General features: G+C 48.1%; 6 protein-coding genes across 6 annotated transcripts; 3 read left to right on the forward strand and 3 right to left on the reverse strand.

The window, feature by feature from the left end:
- Positions 1-114: 114 nt before the first annotated feature.
- Positions 115-2,389, forward strand: FOBCDRAFT_237560 (uncharacterized protein; the record flags this gene model as incomplete). The annotated part of the gene is made up of 4 exons (XM_059610158.1): positions 115-214; positions 635-891; positions 964-1,203; positions 1,271-2,389. 4 exons carry the CDS (start codon positions 115-117, stop codon positions 2,387-2,389), a joined length of 1,716 nt encoding a protein of 571 aa, XP_059464337.1.
- A 1,946-nt stretch (positions 2,390-4,335) lies between these two features.
- On the forward strand, positions 4,336-5,623 carry FOBCDRAFT_178034 (uncharacterized protein; the record flags this gene model as incomplete). The annotated part of the gene is made up of 4 exons (XM_031175134.2): positions 4,336-4,491; positions 4,551-5,038; positions 5,093-5,157; positions 5,214-5,623. The coding sequence occupies 4 exons, from the start codon at positions 4,336-4,338 to the stop codon at positions 5,621-5,623; spliced, it is 1,119 nt and encodes a 372-aa protein (XP_031046267.2).
- A 176-nt stretch (positions 5,624-5,799) lies between these two features.
- Positions 5,800-7,458, reverse strand: FOBCDRAFT_237562 (uncharacterized protein; the record flags this gene model as incomplete). The annotated part of the gene is made up of 3 exons (XM_059610159.1): positions 5,800-6,697; positions 6,764-7,141; positions 7,205-7,458. 3 exons carry the CDS (start codon positions 7,456-7,458, stop codon positions 5,800-5,802), a joined length of 1,530 nt encoding a protein of 509 aa, XP_059464338.1.
- A 1,237-nt stretch (positions 7,459-8,695) lies between these two features.
- FOBCDRAFT_237563 (RTA1 like protein-domain-containing protein) lies at positions 8,696-9,857 on the reverse strand (the record flags this gene model as incomplete). Its single annotated transcript, XM_059610160.1, has 7 exons — positions 8,696-8,956; positions 9,015-9,172; positions 9,223-9,296; positions 9,352-9,485; positions 9,536-9,711; positions 9,747-9,779; positions 9,839-9,857. The coding sequence occupies 7 exons, from the start codon at positions 9,855-9,857 to the stop codon at positions 8,696-8,698; spliced, it is 855 nt and encodes a 284-aa protein (XP_059464339.1).
- Positions 9,858-11,910: 2,053 nt separating this feature from the next.
- On the reverse strand, positions 11,911-13,288 carry FOBCDRAFT_197973 (uncharacterized protein; the record flags this gene model as incomplete). Its single annotated transcript, XM_059608896.1, has 3 exons — positions 11,911-12,522; positions 12,599-12,829; positions 12,920-13,288. The coding sequence occupies 3 exons, from the start codon at positions 13,286-13,288 to the stop codon at positions 11,911-11,913; spliced, it is 1,212 nt and encodes a 403-aa protein (XP_059464340.1).
- A 1,052-nt stretch (positions 13,289-14,340) lies between these two features.
- Positions 14,341-15,761, forward strand: FOBCDRAFT_197974 (uncharacterized protein; the record flags this gene model as incomplete). Its single annotated transcript, XM_054703635.1, has 2 exons — positions 14,341-14,884; positions 14,953-15,761. The coding sequence occupies 2 exons, from the start codon at positions 14,341-14,343 to the stop codon at positions 15,759-15,761; spliced, it is 1,353 nt and encodes a 450-aa protein (XP_054559610.1).
- Between the last annotated feature and the right edge of the window lie 281 nt (positions 15,762-16,042).

A 16,042-nucleotide genomic window follows, 5' to 3' on the forward strand; every position in this document is an offset into this window, starting at 1 on the left:
GATGATGAAGAGCCAGGCATGACTCCGAAGGTGGCACTATGGGTCAAAGTCAACTTCAACCGGTTCCTTGTTGATCACTTCTCGATATTCTCCCTCATTCTAGAACCATTATATATGGAGGCATCACCAACTCCCCTATCACTGAATAAGGTTGGGTGGCATATCAGCCAGAAATTGCCGGCAAATCCTATCGATTCACTATCAATTTGGCACTGTCGGGTCGACATCACTGCTTAAATCCATCTCTATTCAGAATGCAAGTCTTTTTTTAGGACCCATGAATGTCCCCTTCATCTCCAGGCTCCGATACCACCTCCTGGAAATGGAAATGCTTGAGAGAAAAGTGTGGGTTTTCGGCAGTTAGTTAAATTTCGGTCTCTCCTTCGCACCGGTCCGCTCTCCAGCACGGGAGCGATACAGGGGTGTTGTTTCCGGCTTGCCGGCCGAATAGGAAATTGTCCGAAGTCCATAGACGAACTTAATACCTAACGATTTAGTAAGAGATACGATTTCTTCAGCTGAAAGAAAAGAGAAAAAAAATCAAGACTGTTCCAAGCACCCTAAAAAGGATCCCTCCATTCCTCCATCAAAGCCAGTCTTTAGGTCCCACTGTGCTAAAAGGCAGCCCTCCAAGATCGGCGAGCAAAAGGTCCGCTCTCAGGCTGGGTCGATACACCCCAGATTGAGTACTCGGCATGGAACCAGGCTGCGGGTGAAACCGATCGGCCTCTTGTACCTCAGCGTTCCAACTTCTCTATCCCTCTTGTCGGTGGTGGCATCACCAATGTGGTTCTGGCTTTCAACCTCGTCAAGGCCGGTGGTGATGTCGGCTTGATCGAAGCCACAGATGATATGGGCGGTTGTCTCCGAACCATTCAAACCCTTGACAGTGTCAAGATTAGTGAAAAGGGAGAAATGCGTTTCCCCCTTTCTGGGGACCTTCTCTACTAATACGCCAATGAGTTCCATTACACCTTCATTCAGAACTTCCCTGATCCAGGCAAAGTTCCCACGATCGTCTTCTGCCAGGAGACTCCTATCTCTTGGATCAGCCAAAACGTCACTGTTAAAGGCTTCGAGAAAGTCAGCAACGGCTGGGGTTCTCTGATCTCCAAGGGCTTGACTGGTGTTTCTCAGTCGATTACTGCAGTTACGCAGCTCACAAAGTGGCTCAGTTCATCTGACGTTGACACACGCAACCAAGTCATCCCGGAATGGCAAAAGTACCTCGATGAGTTTTGGCAACGACAGTTTCTACACTGCACTCCAGCGCATCTTTGGGGAGAAACACGAGTGGGACGTTCCGGGTGGTCAGGTCTGGACTGAAGATGACTTTGAGCGATTCGGTACCCTCGGCGTTGGTTCAGGTGGCTTTGGCGCCGTCTACTCTGCTGGCTTCAACTCCATCTTCCGCCTCATCGTCAATGGCCTCGAGTCAGACCAGGCTATCTTTGCCAAGATGACTGATGATGGTCTCCAAGCGACCGGCATCCGGGAGTTGGCCAACGTCAAATGGCAGAGGGCTACGGACCTGGGCCTCAAGACCAAGTTTGACACTGTTGCCAAGATCACCAGCGGCGGCGGCGGCGATGTTGACTATGTTGTTATCCAGGAGACTCCATCTTCTGATGACGGTAATTCCATCGCTGACCAGGCCCAGTATGATCTTGCTGTTGTTGGCACCTCGAGCCGAGCCATGAACTTTGCCCTCGCGGATGTCTTGGACACAACCAACGAGCCCATCATGTCATCTGCTGTCAACCGTGGTATCACTGACCTTCACATGACTGCCTCTTCCAAGCTTTTCATCCACACGAAGAAGTTCTGGAGTGACCAGCCTGCTGATTTCCCTCGCGTTATTCTGTCTGATACCGACCTTCCCCAGGCTTACACGCTCGACTACGGACATCCAGACTATGGCATGGTCCTTCTCACATACGCCTGGGAGGATCTCTCCCAGACCATCTTGGCCATCCAAGATCCTCACAGGCTGCTCTCTATCCTCAAGGAGCAGATTGCCCGTATCATGCGAGATAGCAGCTATCCCAACTACGCCGACTTCCTTGACCCGGTGACTGACGATGACGTCTACCTCGTCCACTGGCCTCTTGATCAGTACTCCTACGGTGCATTCTCTCTCGGTCTTCCAGGACAGGACAAGCTCATCTCTTCTATGTTCTATGACTACCAGAAGCTCAAAGACACTTCAAGCTCCCGAGTCTTGATCAACAGTGACTGCACGTCATTCCTCGGAGGTTGGGTTGATGGTGGCCTGCAGCCAGCGCATAACTCTATGGCTGCAATCTTTGAGCGCTTTGGCTCTTTGAACCCTGTTGCCGCTGACTTTGCACCTTCTGTGCTTCTGGGTGCTAGCCCTTACCAGTACTAAAGGGAATGAGTACGTTCCTTGGCAATCACATTCTTTTCATTCTAGGGGGGAGGCTGTTTTACTTGTCTTTACTTGTTTTCAGAATAGTCCCTTTAAGTACTCAATTCTACTTGCTTTAACTACCTGACTTAGAGGCTCGTGTTATCTTTGGTACTGTGACTTCGTCCCCCTGGTCTGTTTAGCTCAGAGTGAAAACGACAGCGCTCGGTGTTGTATGTTTTTGAAGTTATGTCGTCATTACTTGACCTTCAACTTTTGGAAACGCTGGAATCCGCTCTACATTCTGAAACCATTAAATGCGTCACTCCTATCAGGTATGAAACGTTGACATGTCAACCCCAACTATACAGGTTTCGCAAGCAAGAGGAAAGATCAAGCTGTTAAAACGACGGTGTTACAACGACGCGGAATAGTTATAGCATATTTCATAACCCGACATAGGATAGGTGCATCGCCATTAATGAGACTGTAACATCTGTACGGTTAAAACGAACTCACCTAGAGGTCAGGTGCCTCATTAAGCAAACAAGAGGACACTTAATGCTGGTTCCATGGCCAAAGAATTCGCGCTCTAGGGTAATCTTGCAGTAGCCTGCCACTTTGGCGGGTCCAGCACTAGACTGTGAAGTTGAAACGCCAAGTCTAGTTGACGTATGAGACCTGAAACAAATCCATTGTGGCTCTCGAAACGGGGGAAGGTGAAATCATTGCAGCCTGTGTCGGAAATTCTTTCGTTATCTTGACGCCAAGTCCGTATATCAAGCGGGAGTCAAAGCAATTAGAGTAAGTCTTTCGCATTGGGGTTGTTCGATGTTGTGTAAGTGACAGACGTACCCTTATAGCATAGATACATATTAATTGCATTCACCACATGAGCCACCGAGAGGTATACGTCCCCTCTTATTGTCAAAAACCGCCAGTGAGTAAATCGGATATACCGCCCCATCGGGTAGACAGGTGGGGATGTACTGCCCTGATAAGTGGGACAGGGGCAAACCTGGAGGAAATCTCTATCCGTGGGTCTTTATGTAACTCGATGAATATTATGATGTCCAGTACACAATTAAACAATACTTGTTAAAGCGTTGCCATGGTTTACTTGACTTTGTGGCACTCGGCTTTCGATGCTAGAGCCTAGAGGGAAGCTATCTCATCGGCACATTCAACGTCTTTGCATGTGAACATTGGTCAGTTCCCCTCTTTTGGAGATTACCCCTTGTTTCGCCCCACTAATCCCTGATCTCATCATTCCAGATGCAGTGGAGAGTCGCCACGTGAGGTCTAGTGTTTCTATACATGGACATTCTATAATAACTGGATATCCGGATTTATTGGTTCCTTTGGGTGTTTCTTCCGGAGCCGGTACTTGTTTTCTTCTCTGCAGGCCGTTATGTTCAAACATTATAGGGGCTCAACGTAGCAGGTGCTTGTTCATGATCAACGGAGCCGAGCCAGAGTTAGACTAGTCAAACGCGGAATTTAACTGAGGTTACATCGGATGTACGCCAAATGGGGCAACTCCCCTGGCAGACGCACACCAACTCTGTCTCAGATCCTTGGCAAGTGCCGTCGATCCTCCTTGAACGGGAGACACTAATTGAATAGTACCGGAATGCTAACGCTGGGTGACAGAAAGCCGGACTAACGGACAGACACTGATATAGCGTATAAACAAACTAGTATTTCTGTCTGCGCGCCAAATTATACAGCGAGCTATCTTATCTTGGCCTCATACGGGGCACCGCAGCCGTTGCAGTCGGACGGCAATACCGCAATTAGAACGTAATGCAACGGTTAGTACAGTGCAAGCAGGTATAATACCGACTACAATAGCAATCCACATTTCATATAAAGTTTCCCTTCCCCCCAGGAACTCATCTCTTGGCAGGATTTCCATCCTGACAAACTTTATTTGCGCAGAAACCATCAATTGATCTGTCCCCATCATGGCAGCTCACATCGAGAATCGAGGGCCGCAGCTCATGGCGGTGAATATCACCTTCTTCGCCATGGCACTGATCACATGCCTATTGAGATGTTATGTTCGGTTGTTCATGGTCAATGGGTTCAGAAAGGACGACTGGCTGATGGTTGTCGCCATGGTATGTTGAGCCTCAAGGGGTAACAAGTTTCCAGCAATTGACCCCTACTTTTTCTTTAGGTATTCTTCACTTTTTATGCGACCTCATCGACTGTTGGTGTCACTTTCGGCACGGGAAGACACCACGACGACCTCGAAACCAATCAAATCCACACTGCGATGATGTGCTGGTGGTTCTGCTACCTCGGATACGCCCTCACCATGATATCCTGCAAACTCTCCATCGGCTATTTCCTGCTCAGAGTGACCACCGAAAAGATCCAACGATGGACCATCTACCTCGCCATGTTTTCGACTGCCCTTTCGTGCGGCATCTTCTTCTTCGTCACCCTATTCCAGTGTCATCCTATATCATACTTCTGGAACAAGGACCAAGATGGCACATGCATTGATCCCGGTGTCGTCATTGGATTGGCGGCTCTCTACAGTGTTTTCGCTGTTGGTTCTGACCTTGTTTTTGCGCTGCTTCCTGGGTGGATTGTATGGAATCTGCAGTTACACAAGCGAACGAAATACTCACTGATCCCTCTGCTCGCTATGGGTTGCATGTACGTCTTCTTTTATACCACGGATGATAAAAACTGTACTGACAATGCATATAGTGCTAGCGCAGCCGTCATTGCTCGATTCCCATACTTGCATCTCCTTGGAAAGCCCGATTTCCTCTGTAAGCTCAAGATCCCCCTTTGATTACGTGGCAGCCAACTAACCTATTACTACCAGGGAATACCACTGACATTGCCATCTGGTCAACAATCGAGCAAGGATTGGCCATCACGGCAAGCAGCTTGGCAACCTTGCGGCCTCTGATCAAACAAATAGCCTTCCGCCTGAACCTGACCAGCAAGCCCTTATCACTCGGCCCATCTGGCTACGGGTCATCACCGCGCACTCCTGGACCTGGGACACCAAGAGCCTTCTCAAGTCGAGAGGCGTACACACTCTCCTCAGTGAGTCGTCAGGATGGTCCTGAAAAGAAAGGATCGGGGTTTGATTCGAGACAACCAAGTGATCTCAAGCTTGGCATTAAAAAGGAGACCAAGTGGGAAGTCAAGATAACGAAAACAGCCATGAGTGAGAGCGAGGAGGAGTTGCACTCACCAAGAGCATGGAGAAATAATAACATCATTTAAAAATACCCAAGGTAAACATAGTGCGTATTAAATAGCACAGCCATACTTAATCTCTTATATAATAACTCTTATCAATTACTCAGCAGATCGTTTGTAGATCTGCCCTTGGGCACTATGTGAATTCGTGTTCTCTGAGATCAATACATCCTTGTTTCTCAAACTCTCCTACCAGCGGCTCAGTGAGAGATTCCACGGCTTCTAATGTACTCGATCTCGGTGTGAGTCTCGGGTGTTCTGGTCCCTTGCCCATCCATCTCACACGGCTCCACGTTGACCTGAAACGGTCTCCAGTAGTGAACCTGACCTGGGTCTTCCCCCTCAAACTCTTGAACTCCGGGGCTTCCGCGGCGCCACCTGTCGGGAGAGTGAGGGAAGTATAGCGGGCTTGAGATTTGCGGCATATATGGGACAGAGTAAAATGATTCTGTCGTGGGAGCTGACTGGACATTAACCTTCGCCTTTCGGTTCCTGCGCATCAGCCATAGGCCAACTAGAACTGCCAGCACGACAACTCCAGCGCCAACAGCAATACCAATAATTGCCCCTGTAGACAGTCCTGATTTTGAGCTTGATCCTCCTTCTGATGCAGCGGCCTTAGGATCAGTGCGTCCATCATCAAGCCTTGTACGATTGGTAAAAACTGCCTTCATGCTTAGCAACGTGCCAAGATCATGATTAACAAATCCCTGGTCAGGCTTGACCTTGGTTGCGCCTCCATCTTCCGTCCCCCCAATAACACTCGTCACAAACCCAGGAACCTTATAGCCGAAGAGACTCGGCTCATAGCCTGCCCAGACCTTCTTGAAGTTTGATTTGATCCGGTTGCCTAGATCGATGTTGTGAACTCCCCAAACCTCATCGACATCACATGTTTCTTCTTGTGGGAATGCGCCGCCTATAGTGAGCATTTGTGAGCCTTGGTTGACGACATCGCATGATAGGCTGTGAGATGGGTAGTAGCCTGTCCCGTTTTGATCGAGAGGATAGCTTTTGATCCATGTGAAAGAAGGTAAAGAGAGGATATAGACGTCATCGAATCCAGGCCCCTCCATCCCATGTCCTGCATTAATGTATCTATACATGAGTTAGCATCACGAAAGCAGTAGGCCAGAGCCAGGCACTCTGACTGGGTCGTCTTACATGTTGTAGCTGCTGCGATCCTCTGCCCATACAGCTCCAGCACAGAATCTTCCCCGACTCTCAGGAATTGTACCGTTTGCCTTCTGAACGTGCCACTTGTTCGATATCATATCATAGAGAAAGATCTCGTCTAATGGCTGTGAGACCATGGTGCCATTATCTCCAGGGTCCTGAAACCCCCCGAAGTAGACCAGCATACCACGGTCGCTGGCGGGGATAAATGTCATGACTCCTTCAGCGCGTTTAATATCATCAGGTCCTGAGAGTTTGGCCCAAGTATCACTGTCCATCTGGTACCGAATTAAATCTGATGTCGCACGTCGTTCGCCGCTCCAGTCGGGCACAGAAGCTCTCGAAAGGTAGCCTCCATAGTAATATCTAACGAGGTCAGTACTGGTTATTGTATAAAGGCCACCTGAGCCAGGAAAACCGTCAACTTGCCCTTCCCCTCGCTCCTTTACAGTTGTAGCAGCCCCATAACTGACGCGCTTGATATCGTCGGAGGGCGGTCCGAAATCATCCCACTGATCATACCATATATCGTAGGACATGAAGTTCGAAGTGGTCGGGCTGCCGCTAAAGAATTCGCCGCCGAAGAGGAATAAACGGTAGTTAACGTCATCTGCCCAAAGAGCACCGCCATGTACTGAAGGAACCGAGACATTCTTGCTGAGGTTCGCATGAATCTGTGGCATATTATCCTTACTATTGTGATCAAGGTCATGCCACACCAGCCAGGTATCTGGAGAAATGGTTACTTCACTCCACGCAAGATACGGGAAGACAGCGTACTTGTATAATTCTTTGGGTCGGTCTCTAGCGGTTTCCAGTTGACCAATCCTCCATCGATATATAGCTTTCGATCTACCACTGCTGTCTGGTGTCCAAATCGTCGGCAAAAGTCCTTGACGGGATCATTCTGGATCGAAAGATGGAGGCTGGTAACCAAGACTACAATCGATAATAACCATGACTTGGCTGCCATTGCACGAGGGAAGTTCTCAGCTTCCCGCACCTCGTGAGTAGTAAAATTATGAAGAGCACGGTCTTGTATTAGTATGGCATGTTGGGAGCCGAGATTAGGTAAATTACATGGTGGGACAGGAAGGGAATGATGTAGGTGCAAGGAGCAGAAATGGTCTTGTTATCTACATCTCAATCTGCAGTGCTCAGCCCCTACGGCCAAGCTTAAACTAGCTGCTCAGCCTTACGACTAAAAGCCCAGAAGGTTGTCTTCATTGGTATGATAGCCTGTGACATTCCGCATACGCTTCGACACCCATTTCAGTCCAGTTGCGTCAAAACCACTCTTTGGCGTTTTATCCGCTCGCCAGTAATCTTAATGAACCGCAAAAACCATGGTAGAGAAGGTCACATCGCTCTGTAGCCAAGCCACCACCAGTTCGATAGCAGCTACTTGGAGGCCAGTTTTGAGAAGCCCTCCGTTCTGACCCGGAAGTTGGCGTTGTTTCAATTGTGCACCCCACCCATAAACAGAAAGTGCACGAATTTTCACGAAGCTGCTGCGGCCTCCAGATTTCACAACGGATGAATGGACTGCTTCTTATAGCTGTTCTTGAAGAAAATACCGATTTAGTCTCGAGTTTATTTATTCTTGGCCCCCTGAGTGACATATGACCTAACAGAGACTCATCTAATTGAGGTGCGCCCGCGAGGTTCCAGCCATTGATGTCACTCCGCAGAAACGCGGAGATACCACATGAGGATGACCATGCCTCGATTATGTGGCGGATTGTGAGTCAAATCATCACAATGAGCTAGATATGATAAAAATTAATGCCTAGCACATCTATTCACTTTCTACTGTGTCATCATACTTGCTAAATAAGCTCTGTGTGGTGAGATAAGCTCTCAGCCACAGCTCTCGACTGCAAATAACACATCTAGCTCACAACATCGACAGCCTTTGAACTATGCGTTTTCGTTTACCTGGTTGGAAAGAAGAATACGATCGCTACAAGCTTCGGGTGTAATTCCGTGCAGTTTTCTCTCCGCTTTGTTGGGAAGATCTCCTTGCTTTCCGGGCATGACCCGACCGGGGTGTACAATATTGAGTACGCATGATGCGATCAGCATAAGTAAAGAATCGAGACAGTACTGGTAAGCTTCGTGTCGAGGGATGGAACTATTGAGACCACCAGAATACTCGATAAGACGAAAGATAATTCTGGTCTATGCTTACTTAGCAGGCGATTTCACAAATGCGTTATGCCGTAGTGATTCAACCTACAGATATCAAAATGACTGCAAAGTATAAGCAGTAAAGGAGCAGGAGGGCATTTCTTGGCAGGACCACGCTTGTATCTCTGTGGAAACATATTGCGATTACAGAGAAAATGCATATGAATAATTGCTGAATAGCAATGCCTGCCATGTAAATATGCAATCCTGTAGCAAGCATCAGTAACGCGGGACGAAATTATTCATGGTCAAATTACCTCTCAAGATCACCTCATTGCCTACATTTGTGTCAGAGGCTGTGGCTGCCCCGTAGATTTGCACCACTGCCGCACTGTATCCCGTGTAAATCAGTGCCTATCCTCCCCAAGAAATTCGCAATAACTTACATTTTATCCAAAACAACGGAGAGATACCCGACCCTCCATGCGCTTAATCCTAAGACCTTGCCAGCTTTTGAAAGGGTCCAGACCATGCGACCTAGAATCATGTATACAAATGCGTTGTTCCAGATTGGCGCAATCTTCTAGAGTCAGCAATGCTAACCCTTATGTCAGGGAGCTTTTCACATACCAGGATTAGAACAAACCATGCTGCATAAGGCCCTAGACTTGCCGGACTTTCGATGCTAAGAATTCGAAAGAGATATGCTAGGGTCTGAAGCAAACCGCTCATCGCAATTGTCCAGCAATACGGCTTGCGATATCTCACGGCTTGAACGGCGTGTGTAAATGTCGCTAAAGCGAAGACTACCGTCATGTGTAGGCTGCTGCTAGATTTGGACAGAAGTCCCACTTTGTGGCAGTGACTTCGAGTGCTGGATATGGTTATGAGTTAGAGAAACATCACAAAAGATATGAGGTTATGTGTACTGACCATGGCATGTCCGAGGCATACTTGGGATGATATAAGGGTGAAACTGTACAGAAAGCAGAAAAAAAGGATAGTAAAAGAATAAGACTTTAGTAAAGGGGAGTTAAGTAAGAAGTGAGAAGTCGGATAAGATTAAAAGAAGGACTTTATCAGGAGAAATTCAAGAAGACCTAGATAGACTTCTGTTTCTTATGAAAGGGCCTTTAGCTATCTCGGATGTTCCGGAGCAGCCGGCTTGAGCTTTAGAAATATTGAAGTTGGTGGACCACCGGCTTATGTCCAGCTCAGCCACCGCTTTCGATATGTACTAGGAGTGAGCTTGTAGTATCTGTACTCTAATATGCAAGGCGGGGGCCTGGGGCTTTGACTCACAACTATCAGCGAACCTCGTCGCATGAAGCCCAAGCTCGAAAGTAGGAATCAGAACGTAAGGGAAGTGCCTTATACAGGGACAACCGCGAGCGGTTGGAGATTTATATCCCAATCCAGAATTAATGGTGCAATCCTTGAATAAGAGAAAATAGATTTAGTAGCGTTGAGGCCGGAATTCGTCTTGAAATAAGATGCAGACTATGCTTTGTAGATCTGCGACTTATCCCGATCTAGAACAGATTGTGCGATCCCTACAAGAAAGACCAAGGAACCAACGCCCTCAAGATGGGGCTCGCAACTATGCCGTCCGAGTAAGATTTGATTTGCGATGATCGAAACAGCTCGAATTCTACCTCAATTGCGCTTGGGGCACCCGAGGCATAACTCCATCTACAGAGGGATGCAGTAACTTTTCATCTAAGCTATATGGAGTAATAGCTAACTGTTGTGATTTAGCTCCCGTATATAGCGCTTGGTCCCTTTGAGAGTGTATGTGGGTGGGCGGTAGCCGCGGAGTGCGTGTCAGATTTATAACTTATCCTGATTAAGCATGACTTACACGATCCCTACAGAAAGGGCTTGTTCTGACACCAAGTAATTCTAGTTCGAACTCTAGTCCCGCTTACGCCTTGAATTTCTTTGGACGACGCCGCCCATGTATTTTCGGGCGACGGCACATCGGAACCGAGACGATAAGGGCTGAAAGCCACACCTCTTTCATGAATCCTGCGTCTGTGCGCTTGATCGGGCAGAGTAGGGTTGAGGCGAACTTTGCTCTAGCGAGTTGTTTGTCTAATTGCCACCGTCCCGAATCTGATGATGATCAAATATCACGAACTGGCAAAGTCTCATCTAACTCCATCCGCTCAATCCGCATCCATCGAGTTTTTCAGGTATTAAACCATGCATCCTTCCTTGACTTCAAGACGCATTTCAGAAAACATCGTCTATATGCGCTTTCTAAACAGCTTTGTTCAACTCAATCTCAAAATGATTATCTCTCCCAGACTCGCCATTCTGTTCCTGGCGTCGACAGCCAAGGCTCAGACAGGTATAGGCCAAGCATTGAATTTCAACATCAGCAGCGAAGTCGCTCAATATTACGGTTGCAATGAGACATGCCAACAAGTCCTCGCCATCCCAATGCAGCAGACCTTGAGACGCTCGGAACAGCGTTCAACTTTGACTTCTACGCAACGGCAGATGATTTCTCCACGTCGAAGCCAGGGGATCTACTAAAGTTCGCTGCCATCGACAGCTCTCATTTGAATGTCCCTGCTGGAATGGCCTTTTTCCGATTTCAGTATTCTTCCCGGGATCTCGATGGATCCCCTGTCCCCTCGACCGAATTTATTGCCTTCCCGTTTGCAAAGCCTACGCAAGGTCGAAAGTTACGCCTAGTCTTGACTGTCATGTCCTGTTCTGATTTGATCTAGTCTCACTGCCGACTCGCTAGAAGTGTAATTTTAGTTGCACTGGGTCACAGCTCCATTCATAATAGCCCAAATGGCTCTCACTCTTGTGATATTCTTTATCCACTTGCGCCTTGGACAATCTCAAATAGATGCCAGTCGACTTAATTTTCAATGACAGGCTCTACTGGAACATGACAGAAGGTATTTACTTGCAGACTCCAGACTTAACTGATTACGGCTCCTTATCTCAGCCGTCATACTTAGAACAGGCCGGTTTAGAGAAGAACGTCAAGTAGCAGGACCCGAAGCGCCTGTAACTGCCTCCCAAGCCAGTTGCAAGTCTGCAATATAGACTTCTGCAATTATAAACCCTTGACTTCTAATCTTCTGCAACAACGAGGTAACGAGATGTCTGCTCGCTAGGTCCCGCACTTCAATTCCAATGACTACAAGATGCTGAATATGAATCACGGCCTCGAGCCCACAATACTGCAATCTGTTCCCGACGTGGTTCAAGGAAGTTTGTGCGTAAGCCTGGATACCTGACTCACGCAAAGCCTCTTCGGAGAAAGGAGCCTTTTGCCAGAGGAAGTGGGAAAATAGCCGAAGTGTACCTATCCTCAGACACAATGAATGGGCGTGGAACATGTCATACGCTGAGTCGTGAGCGAGTTTTGAGCCGCTTAACATTTCGTCAAACCTGTCAATAGACTCGAGGAGCTCTACAGCTTGCCGCATGATATTTTGCCCTGTTGCTAGGTGCTTGAAGTAAGTTGAGGCCTCGGCACAGTCCGAGCAGGTACAGTCCATTGCGTCATGGACGAACTCAGGAACGCGAGTAAACCGCCTCTCTTGATCAAGACAAATACGAGACATGGAAATTGAATCAGAAAAATAGGCCTACGTGTATCGGCGACAAGGGTGAGTGGACATACTGGACATTGATATCAGCCAACCTCGCGACAAAGATGCATACACACTCGAAGAACCACGTATCCTGTTCCCTGTTGATAGGAACCCCGCCCACCTTGACGTCTTGATATGTTTTGCACCATTCTGCATTTGCAAACGTCGTGCATTCATCGCGCATTAGTTTTCCTACTCCTTGAAGAAATCGAAATACCAGAAGTGTAGATTTGTCAAACTGTGTCGAAAGTCTATCAGGACCACGAGGGTGCACAATGTAGAAGGCGACCTGGTCCAAGATCTGCAAGCAGACATTAGTGCTCCGATTGCTCATTAACTATTTATAGTTGTTAATCATAGATTGAGGTATCCAGGTCTGATGGTAGAATACCCGCGTGATACAAAACAGGAGAGTCAACAGAAACAGGGAAGGGTCAGTATGCGCGTCGGGCTTTTGGGTGCGCGTTTGAATCGTGGCATAGAGCTCGTTTTGCTCCGTCTCCATGAGCACATCCCCCTGTTGGCTCTGCGCTGGCTGTTGGCTATTGATGACATACACGTCGCCAATAAGAACAAGAGCCGCCCGAATACTCTCGTCCTCTTGGGAGAGCCGCAAGAACACGTCGGTTGAGAACAGATCCGTTGTAGGCGACGGGCAAGTCCCGACAAATTCGTAGGCGCGACGCGGGCAGAGCTGGAGCCGGCTTTCATCTGGACTGGCCACGGCGATTGGCAAGATGATGTCAAGCTGCGTTGCCATCTGGGGCGTTCGATCCTGGCACCTGGTCACGCGCGCTCTACAGGCGCTGCATGGCGTTCGCCATCACACTATCAGACGGGGCCAGCACGTCGAGAAGAAAAGAAAAGAAAAGCCGAGGCGGCATGGTTGTGGCTTGCCTTTGTTCGACTCACGCGGCACTGCTCGCACCGATGGACGGTGCGGCGTTTATCCAATGGACCGGCAGTCTTGAATCGAGGGTGTCTCCACAGACGCATGATTCGCGTGATGTTGTTGGAATTGAAATGCTGCAATGAGGCAAAAGTACTGAAAATACAATTCTATATGGATTGGAATGATGGTAAAGGTCGGGATTTTTGGACCATGTCAAAGGATCTAGCTGTATCTGATAGTAATCCCACGAACCCTGTTCAAGGTTTCATCTGGCCTGCGCCTCCGCAAGCTGAAAGTAGCTCAATTCGGAAAGATATCCAATAGTTGGTGACATGGCTTGATATATCGCATCGCAGCCCTAGGTCTAGACCTATTCCACAGCTTACTACCTGCACTGATGCTTCAGTTGATAGGAGGACAAAGGTTTATGCATATTTACGATAGGCTGGGCAATAGTATGTATTATTACCCCACTTGGAATACGCCTCGAAAGCCATCGCCTAAAGCCCAATGAACCAGCGGCGACACTAAACTCAGTACGGATACATTGGGCTCTCGTTCTACACCGCAATCGTGCATCTACTGTCCACAGGCCCTTCGAGACCAAAATGTGCACCCTGAAAGGGTTGAACTGATTCTGGCAGTGAGGGTCACGGCAACACATTAAACGATGCACTCATCCATATTCGTGATAATATGCTGCAGATAGACCTTCATAAAAGTATGATCCAGCCACCGAGCTGAACCCTCTTTAGTTAGCTACACGTGATGTTAGGTAAAGTATTCGTGGTGGACAACTATATATATTCAGCAAGAGTCCGGATAAATTGCTTGACCAAAACTCAGCATTTACCATCCCACTTCCAATTCTATCAAGGAACCTACTCCTCTTACAATTTCCCAATCGCACACAAACAGTCATGGCGGCAGCCGCTGGTCAGGTCGCCGGCACCGTCGTCAAAATCGCTATCAGTTTGATCGAAAAGGAACAGGCGGATCAAGCCGCCGAAGAGCGCCAGAATCAGATCATGAGCGCGTTGAACAACATACAAGACACGCTCCAGTCCATCCAGGTTCAACAAGAGCAGCTGACGGATATCGGGATGCTGTTCTCTTCTCTCGCAATAATTGAGACCTGGCAGAATGACTATCCTATTGCCGTCCAAAACAATGATACCAACGGGATTAAGAGCTATCTTCATGCCTTTAATAGCAAGGGTGCAGAAGGTGCTGCGTATAATGTCCAGAATATCTTCAATGTTTTAACTGGGCAGGGTCAAGCAGCTTCTGGACAGTCTGGAGCAACCCCCCTCGTTCAAATATGGCATGATCAAAGCTATGACAAGATGTACGCCCAGTATGCGTTCACTCTTAAGGACTACCTTGATGACTTTGACAAGGCCCTCGGGTGGGCGTTCGGCATGGCGGGTTTTGCTTTGGCATGCCAGATAATCGCGTTACAAGGTCAGTCAGTATCTCAACCTTTCTACCCTGCTGAAAGCACATCGTTAAGCTGACCCAAAAAAAAACAGACCTTGCAGACAAGACTACAACACACGAAGAGATCCAAAGTGAAGTCGAGCAACTCACGAGTCAGTTTACTGCCAATGTAAACGAGGTCTTCAAGACGGCGTATAAACAATTTCCGGCATTTGTCAAGAAATTCAAGCTCAGCTACCAAGACGAAGGGTCGAACCTGACCAATTGGTTCAGAATGTGGCGTAATAATTCCCACGTCAAGAACTACACGCCTATAGCAGGCGGGCCACACGTGATAAATCCATTGGATGAGTTCCCCAACTCGGGCTACCCTGCGCAGGCTTTCGAGGTCTACCCAGCGCCATGTGACGACGCTGAAGGTATTTACCCTGAGGTAGAGTTCAGATTTGACGAGACAAACCACCCGCTGAAGGGTCTCGCGACAATTTACTCGCGAGATGGCGATCTACCCCTCCTGACGTACCTTATTGAAGGGCGGATGGGCTTGACGACGACGACGGATCCAAGTTATTGGGATCCAGGGGTTGACACCAACGGAATTCTAAACATCCCCTTCAATGTATTGCCTGTGAGCACCAAGCATTCGCACACTGATGCTCCTGCATTCGTCCTTTTATTAAGTAATGGTGTTAATACCCAAGGATGGCCTTGGGATATCGGGAGCGCTTCTCCTCTGGAGTATTGGATCTTACGCGACGATGGAACTATACAGTTGCCATGGGTGAGAACAGATGGTGGTCCGGCGCTGCCTCCTGGCCAGGCGCCAACGGCGCCTGGTCCTAATCCAGTAGATGATGGGCAACAGCAATCGCAGTGGAGACCTGATCAATTTGTTAGTTAAATTTGATTATTGTAGACGAGGACATCTAGAAACCTGTTTCAATCAAGGTGTATTCAAAGCTAATTGTCCTAAAGCCCGGACTTACGAATTATAAGACCATCTGACCTTTTACCTAGACCTCAATCAGCATTTGACTCACCAGAAGCAACCAGCGAGGTCATGAACTCACGCAAATATGAAGCTAGAGATAATAGAACCTAGAATAAGTCTGAAGATGGCGAGACCGGCGGTCGGTGGACATGTAGAGATACTCAAATTCTTGGTTTTATGTAGCACGTTTT

Source organism: Fusarium oxysporum, chromosome III (assembly GCF_013085055.1).
Source record: "Fusarium oxysporum Fo47 chromosome III, complete sequence".
Lineage (NCBI taxonomy): Eukaryota > Fungi > Ascomycota > Sordariomycetes > Hypocreales > Nectriaceae > Fusarium > Fusarium oxysporum.